The sequence below is a fragment of the Mus musculus genome, chromosome 15, assembly GCF_000001635.26.
Source record: "Mus musculus strain C57BL/6J chromosome 15, GRCm38.p6 C57BL/6J".
Lineage (NCBI taxonomy): Eukaryota > Metazoa > Chordata > Mammalia > Rodentia > Muridae > Mus > Mus musculus.
In genome coordinates, this window is record NC_000081.6 from 59358286 (window position 1) to 59372465 (window position 14180).

At 45.0% G+C, this 14180-nt stretch overlaps 1 protein-coding gene across 2 annotated transcripts in view; it reads right to left on the reverse strand.

Moving 5' to 3' along the window:
* Positions 1–14180, reverse strand: part of Washc5 (WASH complex subunit 5) — a 42332-nt gene that overhangs the window by 26423 nt on the left and 1729 nt on the right. The window contains exons 2-9 of one of the 2 annotated variants that reach the window (NM_153548.3): positions 11595–11900; positions 10868–11013; positions 10091–10175; positions 9110–9210; positions 7878–8070; positions 4909–5061; positions 2838–2951; positions 978–1149 (exon numbers count right to left, since the gene is read on the reverse strand). In NM_153548.3, coding sequence (NP_705776.2) covers positions 978–1149; positions 2838–2951; positions 4909–5061; positions 7878–8070; positions 9110–9210; positions 10091–10175; positions 10868–11013; positions 11595–11780 — 1150 coding nt within the window. In that variant the 5' untranslated portion in view covers positions 11781–11900. The remainder of the gene's footprint in view (positions 1–977; positions 1150–2837; positions 2952–4908; positions 5062–7877; positions 8071–9109; positions 9211–10090; positions 10176–10867; positions 11014–11594; positions 11901–14180) is intronic. The other variant, XM_006520759.4, reaches the window with a different exon arrangement.

A 14180-nucleotide genomic window follows, 5' to 3' on the forward strand; every position in this document is an offset into this window, starting at 1 on the left:
TGGCAGGTAAAGGGCTGAGAGCATTGGGCTACAGGAGCTAAGGCTATGGCGACTGGGTCACAGAGGGGCCAACACAATGATCTGGTGGGACAACACTGCTGGAACAGGAAGTGAGGCAATGCTTGATACAGGGTAGGTTCTTAAGAGAAGCTGACTGGATGAGAGGTGAAAAGCAGAGGGCTTGCCAATGTGGTGATATACATCTGTAATCCTAATTCCTGAGCAGATCACTATAGGTTCAAGGCCAGTCTGATCTACATAGCAGTTTTGGGACTAGGCATGACTTCATGGGAAGACTGTCTTAGAAAACAAAATAAAAACAAAGCCCAAACAAAAAAGCAGAGAGCTTTTGGGGCTTGCTGGACACACACCTCTTGGGGCAGCAGTCTAGATGAGTCAAAGAATATTTACAAAGCATTTGCTAAGAATAAGCAACACCTCTGAATGGGCTCAGTGTCTGTCTCAAGTGTCTTCTACTGTTTTCTGAGATTTTTATCACTGGCTTTCAAGTCATAGCCCATGGAGCCTGGGGAGGCGTTTCACACAATGTGTTAAGTTCCTGATGCTGATGACCAAACTGTGAGGAGAGAAGGTCTCCAAGAGGCCATGACTCAGAAGAGGCTGAGGCCACCAAATCACTGCCCTAAGAACCTTCCACTCAGCAAGGCACACATTTTCTACGTCTGATTCTGAGCACATCTATGGTCCAGAGTTTCATCCCATTTATTAAGTCAAATCTTCCCGAAAGCCTGCCTTCTGGTGGAGCCATCTTTGACTTCTCTGTCAATCCACTCCACTCCCACCAGAGACTCAGGCCTTGTGGTGCCCACTATGAGTTTCACTTGGAGCTCTGATTTGCCACCTGGGGCCTTTTGTTAATTTCCTAGAGCTGCTCTAACAGGTTAGCACAAACAGCAGCTTTTAAATGTAGGTTTTTATGTTTTAGGGCTGCGAATGTGTGAAGCAGGGTGCATTACCTGAGTCGGCTGTGTGGAGCATTAGCCAGCGGATGGCGACATTGCAGTCTCTCAGGCAGTTCAGCAGCCTGGGGATGTTGTCCAGAAGCACCTCCTCCCTCAGGTAGCCCTCTTTCAGAAACTGCTGCACCTGAGCGCGCACTCTGTCGCTGACACTAGCGTATCTGCTTGCCTTTGAAAATTAAAAAACCAACAGATGAGATTACATGGAAGGAGAGAGATCTTGAAAATGAATTATATTCAGTTGAATCCCCTGACAAGTACAAGCTTTCCCTCCCTCCTTCCTTCCTTCCCTTCCCACCCCCAGTTTAATTCCATCATTTCTATATGAGGTACTACCATGGATTATACTTGCAGCACCAAGGACAACTGGTTCACTGGATTTTGTTTTGAAACAGGAGTCTCACTATGTAGCCTGCAATTTGCTATGTAGACCAGGCTGAGGCTGAGCTTTGAAGTCACAGAACTCCATCTGCCTCTGCTTCCAGAGTGCTCAGATTAAAGGTGTGTGCCACCAAGCCTGGTTTCATTAGCCGTTGAAAAAGGAATACTGTCCTCAGACTTCTGAGGCTTCATTTTAGTTTGCAGTGATTGAACACTGTGGCCTTTATCCTCTGGTATATTGTTTTCTTTGCCCAAGGCCAAACTGGATTGGGTGGTCTCTCTGATCCCATTTATTTATTTATTTATTTATTTATCCTTTCTGAGACAGGGTCTCACCATAGCCCTGGCTGTCCTGGAACTCACTATGTAGACCAGACTGGCCTCGACCTCACAGAGATCCCTCTGCCTCCTAAATGCTGGGATTAAAGGTGCATACCACTATGCTGGCTTGATCCCTTCAACTTTTAACTTGGATAGAAAAGCAGCACAAAAGCCGAGGCCAAACTGCCTGTTCTTCCTATTGTGGTTGGCAACTGCAGAACAGAGCAGACACGGTCAAAAATCAGGCTTTTGTTTGGCCTTCTAAGTCAGGGTCTTGCTGTCCAGCCCTGGCTAGCCCTGATCTCACAGCAACTCTGGCTTAGCCTTCTGAGTGCTGGGATCACCACACCCTCACAAGGGATGAGACTTCCACAGGACAATAAGAGGCTTAATAAAAAGCGCATCTTGGCAGATTAAAATTGTGATTTTCCTGGTCATTTGACTTTAGTACAGCAAAGGCCCAATGTTAAACCGTGCTAACCAGTCAACCAGTCAAGCTGATTTAACGCTCGGAAGAAACTTCTTACAATGCCACAAAAGAGAAAACGCAAAATTGGAAAGGACTTTGAGTAATGAAAAATGAATGGTCTGACTTCAGTAAGCATCGATGCCACTTTCCATAGAAGCCAACAGCGAAATCATTTCATGCATTATTTAAGGGATTCAATTTACTTGGACAAAACCTGACAGAGGTTTTAGAGCGAATACTGTTCTATGTATAGTGGAAACGATGACCCTGTATACTCAGCTATTTTTTTTCCTTGCCTGGTATTCTTAAGAATATAGCCACGTGACTCAGAAACAAGTACCCCGAGTCTGTGCTTAAATAAACCAACCGCACACCAGAAGGGATGACTTAAACTACAGTTTCATTTCAGCACTCATCTACTGCTAAAACATCAAGCCAGCTGGCTCTATTCACAGGACATGGACTTCACACAGGAAACAGTCACCTGTGACCCTGTCGCACTGAATCCTCCTTAGGGCCCGAGTCTCTAATTTCCTCTGCCACCCAAGTTAAAAACCTGTACTTAGCTCTGATGTACATTTTACCTCCGAGCTCTGCAGGAAGAAGGCTAGAATATATTTCCAAATCCCGAGGGAAGTGAACCTGGCTTGACGCCCAGTTACTCACTCTGCTTAGTCCACACCCACCTGTTCTTTGACATTGGCGAGGTCAAGGGTGTTGTTGAGAGCAGTTTTCGCAGCTTTGTAAGGTTCCCAGGCATCAGCTAGATTAACAGTGATACCCATATAGATGCTGATTACCTGAGAGAGGAGAGAGCCACTCAGTATTTGCCCAGCATTTACTGCCATCAAAGAAAGGGGTGGGGAAATGGAAAGTTTTAATCCATGTCAGGGAAGCCTAGGGTTCTGCGAATAAACACCAGGCAGAACTCTTTGGAGTAGGAGCGGCAAGTTAAGCACCTGAAGTGAACATTCTCTTCCAAATACCGAGATTAGATTTCTAATGGGGATGTTACAGGGAGGAGAAAAGCAGTCACTAATAAGAGGAAACACTTGTTTCCTTTTCTCTTCCTTTTTCTTTTTGACCTGGAGGTCTCTCTAGGGCTCCATCATGGCTACTCAGTTTTCCCAGTTGTTTTTATGCTCTTAAAAGTCAGTGATGGGGCTGGCAAGATGACTCTGTGAGAAAAGGCATTTTTCTATGCAAGCCTGGTGATTTAAATTTGACCCCTTGAACTCTGGCATTTGTGTATGACTCACTACACACACACACCCCACACACATACCACACACACAAGCCACACACACACACATTCACATACACACACAACACATACACACATTCACACCATGCACACATTCACACATACACACACACCCCATACACTATACACACACCCCACACAGTATACACATACCCCACACACTACACACACACACACCACAGTTTTTAAAGTCACTAAGGACTCTTGAGAACTTCCAAACAAATCTACTGAAACCAACATTAAGTGATTTTTAGTTATGTTATGTGTACAGAGTTTTGTGTGTAGCTGTGTCTGCGCACCATTTGTGTGCCTGATGTCCACCAAGACCAGAAAAGGATGTCAGATTTCCTGGAGCTGCAACTACGAATGGTTGTGAGCGGCTATGTGGGTTCTTTGTAAGAGGAGCCATGTTTGTATCCACTGAGCCATCCGTCCAGTCCCCGGTTGATTAACTTTTAACCTTGCTTTCCAGAAAGTAAATTTCATGTAAGAACTTCCTTTAGGAGCGGGTTTGTCCATTTCCCACAAACTTTGTTGTGCAGCACTTTCACATTGCAAAGTCTATTGTTGTTTTGATCTCGGTCCCTCTTTTATACATAAGCCACCTGGCTATGTATATGTTCTTCAAACATTTAAACACCCACCCCTTCCCTTTTTGTTTTTGTTTTTCAAGACAGGGTTTCTCTGTGTAGCCCTGGCTGTCCTGGAACTCACTCTGTAGACCAGGCTGGCCTCAAACTCAGAAATCAGCCTGCCACTGCCTCCTGAGTGCTGGGATTAAAGGCATTTGCTACCAGTGCCTGGTAAAAATTTTTAGTATCTTTTTCCAAACATAAATAAAAGAAAAAAAAAGGCAAAAGAAGAAGAAGGAGGAGGAGGAGGAGGAGGAGGAGGAGGGAGAGGAGGAAGAGGAGAAGGAGGAGGAGGAAGAGGAAGAGAAGGAGGAAGAAGAAGGAGGAGGGAGAGGAGGAGGGAGAGGAAGAGGAGAAGAAGGAGGAGGAGAAGGAGGAGGAGGAGGAGGGAGAAGAAGAGGAGGAGGGAGAGGAAGAGGAGGAGGAAGAAGAAGGAGGAGGAGAAGGAGGGAGAGGAGGAGCTTAAAGAAGGAGGAGGGAGAGGAAGAGGAGGAGGGGGAGGAGGAAGAAGAGGAGGAGGAAGAAGAAGGAGGAGGAGGGTTCTGTTTATTTCTGTTTAAAAATCTTTTAATTACAATTTTTTTCACACGATGTACTTTGTGTCTCTCTTCCCCAATCCTCCCAGATGCGCCCATCTCTGTACCGTTCCGATCCGGCCTTTACAGACACTATACTGCAGAGATCCGGCCTTACAGACACTATACTGCAGAGATCCGGCCTTACAGTCACTATACCGCAGAGAGTGTACCTGAGCTCTCGGTCCCCCGCCTCTGCATCCTAAGCGTGGGCTCCAGTTCTGTCTAATAGACTGACCCCAGGTGGTTAGTTACATGACACATTTACAGAAGGAGGGATACTTGCCCAGTTATCTGGAAAGTACTTATCCACGATCTCTCTCATTTTTGCTTGGTGGGTGTGAAGAATGGAAGGTTCAAAATAGAGAATCACGTAGAGCATGGCGGCTTGATTGGCCAGGGCAGTGCTGCGGTGCTCCGGCAGCGGGTAGGCAGAGACCTGCAAGGCAACATCAGTCCTAACACTTGTCAGAAGCCAAGAGCCAGCCTAAAGTCTCATGGGCTTTCGGGGTCATGACCTCCGGGAGCAACTGTGAACTCTGTTCTTTTATCTTAAACCCCACAGCATTCTCTCCCTTTCCTGTCCTGACTTCACTGAAATTCAGTGATTTTCTTACAAACAGGAGAAGGTCTCGACCCTGCACTGGCTCCTTGAACCAGTTCTGTCTTTCCCATCACATAGGGATGATCTCGTAGAACTGATGGACCTCAGCTAAACAAAATTACCATTTTATCACTTTCTGCTGCTCAGCAAGTCACTGAAGTTCCTCCACCATCCCATGGAGTTTCTTTTTAACCCAGCTCAACATTTGCTTCTAGAACTCCCACTTATTAAACTTACGCAGGATGGAACACTCGCCTGTGATCTCTCTCTTTTTTTAAAGATTTGTTTATTTATTTTGAGTACACTGTAGCTGTCTTCATGCACACCAAAAGAGGGCATCCGGTCACAGATGGTTGTGAGCCACCATGTGGTTCCTGGGAACTGAGCTCAGTACCACTGGAAGGGCAGTCAATGCTCTTAACTTCCGAGCCAGCTCTTCAGCCCCTTGCCTGTGATTTTTAATACCATCCTGTTCTCACCGTTTGCTGCTGTCTTTTTCATGTCTGTGTTTCCAGGGCTACTACATCCTTATGCACTAGGTAAGACTTTTGGGCTAAACAGCATCCAAGGGCAGGGAGGGAGATACTATCAGAAGGACAGATGCAGCAAAGCCACATGGATCTTGCAGGCAAGGCTGTGGCATGGCAGTGTGTGGGGAGCTGAGGAAGCCCCAAGCAAATGTATCCTGTGGAGACAGACACAGCCAAGTCAAGGGCCCAACACCTCAGACCCGGGGAAATGGCAGAGGCTGTGAAGGATGGCAAAGCCTTCCTCTGGTCAGGGTGTGCAGGTTAGGAATGTGTGCAAAACCTAGCAACCACAGCCTTCTCCTAGATAAATCGACCTGCGATTGCTCACCTACAGAGACCTCGTATGCAGACTATCTAACCCAGTGGTTCTCAGCCTTCCTAACGCTACAACCCTATGACAGCTCCTTAGGTTGTGGTGGTTCCCAACCATAACACTGTTAACACTGTTTTTATTGCTACTTCATAACTGCAATTTTGCTTCTGTTATGAATCATAATGTAAATATCTGTGTTTTCTTCTGTTATTAGGCATCTGATGTGAAGGGTCATTCAACCCCAAAGGAGTTTGTGACCCCCCAAAAGGAGTGCAACCCCTCCTCCTGTTCTCTACACAAAATTGAGGTTCTGAGCTGTTGTGTGGTGTGGGTGTGGCTCCATCAGACTGTGCACAGCTCATCCCATCCCAGATTTTCTGAACATGTCTGTGTACCCCACTTCTTTCCTCAGATGTGTGCATCCAAATCTTTTCTCCCCAATTTTTTTTAGGTGGATGAGGCTGTCCCCTAAAGTTCAAATTTTGAAGAAATTATTTTTCAGGTCCCTTTCCAAATACCAAGAACCAGGGATGGGTGAGGAGAAGTGCGGGACAGAGTGGGTGACACACAGAGCCAACACAGCTGAACCCTGTTAACAAAGGTGTGTGTGGGGGGAACAGTAACACAGCACCTTAAGAAATGGTTTGTGGCCTGAGTAGGAAGAAGGGTGGGATGAGGGATGGTGAGAAAACAGCCTGGACCCTGATTTCATGAACATCCAAATTCAAATGGTGGCTTTGCTGTTAAGAGTGTGACATAGAAAGGACTGCTGAAGGTGTCCAAGTCTTAGCTTCCTCCACAGCAACGTGGAGAGAATGATGGCCACTCTGCAGGACTGTCATGCGCAACAGAGAAGGTGATGTGCAAACAAACCTCCTTCGAGGCTGACTTAGACTGAATCCTCAGCAAGCAGCAACAAGTATTATTAAGTCCTTATGTCTGCACATAGTGTCTGATTTTCAATGTTTTAAGAAAAAACCCTAAGAATCAAATAGTCTTATTTATACTTAATATAATTGTACAAAAAGGGGATTGGTCACTAAAGAGCTGTCCCAGGGCAGGTTTGTTCTATGACAATGACATCCTACCTTATAGTAACATATATATATATATGAAATCATATCCCCCCCCACCTCTGCCCCCAGAATGAAGTCAAACGGTAAGTCCTTTCAGTACAGGAGCAAGAGTTCCACAACCTGCGAGAAGCCACAACACAGAAATGTGATTTGGGCTATTCTAAGCAATGTCTACACTGGTGAGGAACGTGAGTTAATTTTAAGATGCTGCAGGGTCTTTCCAGGTCTGTTCAGGCTGCCAGTGGTCTAGCCTGGCCTTATGCTCCACTCTGTCATCAGCTGTCATCCTGGTACCACGGCTGCATGCCCCACTGGCTTCCCCAAGCTAATGTGCAGGTTCTTGTACATCACCCATCCTTGGGTGTCTCCTTCCTAAGCTACAAGTCCACCCTAGGTGCGGGTACAGAAAGAGCCTACCTTCCTTGGTGATGAATCCCCAGCATCTAGCCCATAAGTGACCACACCAGGCACATTCTCAGTAACTGTTTCTTGAACAGATGACTTGAAAGAACGGATCTTCTTTGCAACTGCTCACATCCTAGCTCCTCTCTGAAACCTCCGATTCTCCCACACTTAATAGTTCCTGTCCTTGACCCTGTAGCTCTATTCAAAAGCTTTAAAAAATAGTTTCAACATGCTGTTTGACTCACTGGAAGGAAGAAAAAAGAAAAGAGTAACTAAGGAAAAAGGTAAATTCCATCTTTTAAGTTCTAAAGGGCCTCTGGTTCCTACCTGGTTGTAAATGTCATCAGACCTCAGGCGTCCGATGACCATGCTGATGAACGTCTCGTTGATAGGCACTCTCTGGAAATAGCTCTCAGGATAGTTGGGTGGTCTTTTGGCTCCTGGCTGGCTGGAATATCCTGTGCTTCGTAGCAGCTTACAGATATCATCCATGTTTGAGTCAGCAGAGGACCGAGCAGCACTGAGTCAAGTTCACAAGGGGAGACGTGAGATGGAAGAAAGCACACATTAGAAACCCCTAAGCCTAAGAGGGAAGGACTCCATGCAGAGACTACAATGGGTCCATCCGAGCTGACAGTCAGGATGCATCTGAAGCTTTGTTCTCTTAAGGTCTACAAGCCACTTTCCAAGTCCTTGGAGCTGTACTTGTCTCATACTTCCCAAATATGAAAGCAAGCAATACGGTGTTTGGAATACACTACAGAAGACCACAGCAGGGTTTGAGTTTGTGCCTCAAGAGTGATGATAACAATAATTAAGAGTAAAGTTATCTTATATAAATAAGATAAATGAAGATGATAGAAAGCCCACATCTGTTCTAGGTAGGTTTTAATTCCAAATGATTTCAGGTTTAGGTCTAACTGAAAGGTTGTATGGGAGGTGCTAAATTAAAAAGCTGACAAGGTGGCTCCGTGTGACTCTACCTCCTGCAGCCACACAGCTCTGCACAGACTCACGTAACACAAGACCTGGGATGCTATTTCTGTGTCTATGCATGTCTAGGGGGGAAAATCCACTTTTAACCTAATCCAGAATGGCAACTCTCAGCCATCCACGTCAGGATGACAACAGAAAGCTCCTTCATTTTCTCTCGTGTGCCAAGGGGTCTTGTTTGAAAACTAAAAGGAAAACTTCCAAAGCAAAAGAACATTTGTTAAGAACTTCAAAATTCCTTTATCTATCTTCAGCTTAAAGCATTCAGGAGTTCAGACTCCTGTTTTCCATGGTATGGTAACTGCATCACCATCATGGCCACGACTGTCTCTCCATTGCTAAGTGTTAGATACAGCATTTCACACGGAGTATATAGTTTTCATGGAAAGTTATCTGCTAATCAGAACACATAAACAGGTAACAGCTACATTCTTTCAGGTGATCATGAGATGTGTGTACTTAGCATCCTTCACCACAGGCCACCGCCCTCAACACTACCAGAGCACACAATGCACTTCATCTATAGCAGCGTGGGAGCGTGGGGGTGCAGGCTAGCCTGGGAATACCTGTATCGATAGTAAGAAACCAGCATTCTCTCTCTGACTTCTCCTTCAATCTTCTGGTCGATGACAAGCAGCATAACTCCATATAAGTACAGGGCTTCACACTATGAAGAAAAAGGACAAAGGCCAAGCTCACAAGACTACCTGTCTGCAAGGAGAGACATTCACAGTGGTACAAATGACCACTCTGGCCACATTCCTCCTGAAAGCTGTATTTAGATTATGGGTTTCTGCAGAGCTCTTAACGACTGTGCAGATCGGGCTTTAAAAATTAACTCAAAATAAAATGTAATTCATGTGATTCTTTTGCTGGAGGTACCAGAATGGAATCTCAATTCTATGTGTAAGTATAACCCTGAAGTTCACTCCCTAGCTCTACCTCCAAAGTGCTGGGACTACAGATATGGCCGCCACACTGGCTCTAACAGACATTTCCTAAATGGTCACCAGTTCGATGTCTCAAAAGCAAAAAAAGAAAAAAAAAAAAAAAAGGTAGACACATAGGAAGATCATAACCTAACATGACCCTTTCTTTCATTAGTAAATTCATTTACTACTCACACATTCTAAGTGCAGAAGATAATAATCAGGCTATTTTCTTTTAGCAATGGTATTCTGTATATGTTGATGCAGGTTATCATCATCATCACAAGGTCTCTTTATTATTTAGCCCTGGCTATCCTGAAACTTGCTATGTAGATCAGGCTGGCCTCAAACTCACAGAGATCCACTTGCCTCTCCCTCCATGTGCTGGGATTAAAGTCAAGTGCCACCACACCCAGTCATTTCATAAATAATTTTTTTTTTCTGAGACAGGGTTTCTCTGTGTAGCCATGGCTGTCCTGGAACTCACTCTGTAGACCAGGCTGACCTCGAATTCAGAAATCCCCCTGCCTCTGCCTCCCAAGTGCTGGGATTAAAGGCGTGTGCCACGACTGCCGGGCTCATCTTTCTGAATAGGTACTTTATAGTCATGGTACTTACTAGAAGTTGTTTTCCATCTTCACTGAGAAGCACGGTTTCTAAGGTTTGCTGAATATAAACTCCTTCATTGAGGTCATCGAGGTATCTAGAAGTGAAATGCCAAGGATCATTGTAACAGGATTGAACATCTTTGAGGGAAGAAAGGTTTTTCTGAAAAGAAGGCAGGCCAGCAGGCATTCTGGCTTCAGTTTCCCTGGTCCTTGCTGTGCTTATGAACTGCAGTGTCTTATGTGCTGGAGTTCATGGTGATTTGGGGCCACAGTTTCACACTTATGGTTGGTCCAAATCAAAGGAATATTCCCTCCTCTTGAATTACAAAACGGAGGAGCTCAAAAGCGATGGCACAGGAACATGGAATAGCAGCTAAAGCTCAATGAAGTGGTAAACCCTGAACAGATGCACTACGAGCAGGCCGGGCCTGGTGGAGCTTCTCCTCCCACTTACTACAGAGGCAGAGGCAGGGGAATTGTAAATTCCGCACCAGTCTGTGCAACACAGTGAAAGCCTATCTTAAAATAACAAAACAAAAATGGTGGTTTATGAATTAACTTCACATCTGAAGTATTAGGACAGGATCACTAACTGAAGGGCTGAAGGCTGCATGACAGAGTCAAGGAAGTTTACTCTGGCCTGTCACAGGAATGGGAGATTATAAAGAAGCTGTAGCTATGCACAGCACGGGTGAGGTAACTTCAGAACTGAGAACGGCAGGCATGTTCTACTGGGTCCTGTCCCTGCCATTCTACCAGAATAAGCTCTTACAAAATTTATCCATACCTGTTTAAGTCTACAATGTATTTATGCACACTTTGAAAGGCTAAATAAAATCTGGTCACGATTTCTATGTTGTTTTCCCGAAATTCTTCATCTAAATCCTGCAGCTCAGGCTTGGCTTCCAGTTTGCTTTCCCAGAACTCTGGACCCTGAGAAGGAAAGCACACTTGTGTTAAAGTCAGTAATGGTGGATCCTCTGGAAACACGTCCAGGGATCTTAACACTGTGCTCTATGGGTCTTCTTGGTTTTTGGTTTTTCGAGACAGGATTTCTCTGTGTAGCCCTGGCTGTCCTCGAACTCAGAAATCCGCCTGCCTCTGCCCTCCAAGTGCTGGGATTAAAGGCGTGCGCCACCACCACCTGGCGTGCTCAATGGTTCTTAAACATCAAAATTAAGGCAGAACACCAAACAGTAAGGTGGTAATGGAAGCCTACAATCAAAATTCCTCTGGGTGAATTGAACCCAAGATGAGCACACTTTTAACTGCACTTCAAGGTAAAAGGCACTGAAGTATTGGTTGCTTTCTTTAATTGGTTTATATTCCACTAGGACTTACTACACAGTACCTTTCCTTCTCTTTATTTTCAAGTTAGGACCTGATGTTAACTTTGGTTGAAAAGCTGTCTTTTTAATGCTCTGTAATTATTGGGCCACTTCAAGCTTCATGGCTCCCAGAGAAAAGCTGCTTTTGTAAAAAGGTTGGGAATACCAAGGTCACAGGGAAAGCACCTTAAAGTAGCTGAAGTCAAAGATGATGTCTCCATATCTCTGCTGGTCAGCCCGGTCTTTCAGCAGGAACACAGCAGGAATGAACTCAGAGAGCCGCAGCACCTCGGCAATGATGGCATTGCCACAGGAGACGATCCTCAGGATGGCCTGGCCACAGAGATTATTCTCAGCCAGGAAGTCCAACATGGTGAGAGTGACTGGCTAGTCCACACCTGAAGGGTGGGAATGACTGACTTCAGAGCAGGGGTTGGTGGATCATGACATGAAGCCAGATCTGTAGGACAAATGGCCGCTCCATTAAAGAACCTGTATGAAAAAAAGACAAGTTAGCAATTTTTAAAGCAACGTGTGTATGTTCTTTTGAAATAGACGGGCTGGAGATATGGCTTCCTGGCGCTTGCTGCTCTTGCAGAGTTCCTAGCGTCTACCAAAGTCACACCTGTACTCTAGCTCCAGGGATACAATGCCCTCCTCTGGCTCCCATGTGCACTGCCCACCCACCCCTGTAACATACACACATACACACACACACACACACACACACACACACACGCACACACGTGTATAAACATGTAATAAAATACAATTTTAGACACCAGTTTCCGTACTCTTGTGGAGATGTTTTATCAGTACTAAACCAAATTGTTCTAAAAACACATAATTCAGCATGTGAGCACCCAGAGGTAAGCAAAATCAACTCCTCATTTCTTTTATTCCAGTACACTAGGGATGACTGGTTGCCCAGCACACAAACTACTGCAACTGTGCTCGACAGGTCACTCTTCCCAAAAGTTCTTGAAGGCAAAGGATCCATCTTCTTAACCAACCACTCTGTTCCGAGTACCTCTTTGCAATGACGGCAGTGAAGGTTTTTTTCAAAGACTTACTTATTCAAACATTTTATGTATGTAAGTGCACTGTCTTCATGCACATGGGAAGAAGGAATCAGATTCCACTACAGATGGTTGTGAGCTACCATGTGGTTGCTGGGAACTGAACTCAAGACTTTCTGTAGAGCATTCTATACTCTTATCCACTGAGCCATCTCTCCAGCCTTGGCGGTGAAGATATTTAAGCACCCGCCTTCCAGTGCAGTGGTTCACAAGTGCAGTGGCTCACAAGGCTGGTGGTATAATAATCACTGAGAATCTTAGCGTTTCTGCAATGTAGGGTAGAGGCAATCTTGAGCATCATTTTTATAAGAAATCCCCAAGATAATTTTGATGTGAAGCCAGAAACATTAGAGAATGGAGGCTGATTAGTTAGGGTTTCTATTTCTGTGACGAGATACCATACCATGACCATGGCAACTTTGATAAAGGAAAACATTTAATTGGAGCTGTCTTACACCTTAGAGGTTCAGTCCATTATCATGGTGAGAAGCATGGCAGCATATAGGCAGACAGACATGGTGCTGCAGAGAAGAGGTAGCTGCGAGTTCTACATCTGGATCTGGAGGCAGCAGGAAGACACAGCTTGAGCTTCTGAAAGTCTGCCTCCAGTGACATAATTCCTCCAACAAGGCCACACCTGCTAATAATGCCACCCTCTACATGCCTAAGGGAGCCATTTTTATTCAAACCACCACACTGGTCTTGAGGAAATCTGCAGTAAATATATAGGAGGTAAATGGTGTTAATCTGCATGGAACGTGAGTCAGTATGAAGACTATAAGAAGTGATCTCTGCCCCTATGAGCAGCCTGCAGTATGCTGGGCAGGAAGACCCAGAGCAAAGAATCATAAAAGATAGGAGTGCTAGAGAGTGTGGTCAGGATAAACAGGGGACCAGCCATTTGCTAGAGGCTGGGTCTTTTACTGACTACTGCTGGGTGAGTGTTCAGATTATGCTGGGTGATATTTCGTAGGTTCAAGATCTAGGAAGCCAGATTTTGAGAAAGTCACCATGAAGCTATTAAAAAAAAAAAAGACACTTTAGAATATAACAGTTAAAACCTTTTCTAGGACAAATAATTTGGAAGTCAGATTTGAAACAAGAAGGTGGACAGGAGGATTGAGTTCAGAAATGTTCACAGGATCTTGAAAGTAGACGAAGAAAGCAACAGCCTAACCAAACGATGGGCAAGGAAATGGGGCGAGTCACAAACTGTACCCACTTAGCTACATCGTCATCCATCGCCTTCTAGGAAGCCAGCTTCGTTTTCAGCATCAGGAGCACTCACATTTGTACGTCCCTTTGTGTTGCTATCAACAGTTAGGGAGATGATGAATAAAATAGAATACTTCTGGGGTTTCTGAGTGATGAACCTTATTAAAGTTTTATCAATGGCCACAGAACAACACCAGGATAACCAGGAGGAGTCCCAGTGAGGATCCAACACTGATGGTGTCACAGAGGCCAGAGACCAATGACTCACTGTGATGAACATTTGCAAGTGAAAATGTGTGGAGAGAGGGATATACTGTGAGACACACTACAGCTTCCACAATGAGATGTTTCTCTATGCTGTGTGTGTGTTTTGGAGGAGGGGCTGTAAGAGCAAAAGGTGAGAGGATGAGGAGATAAGTGGGACTGGGATGCATGATGTGATTTGTGATGATTCACAAATAATAAAACGTTTTGAAAA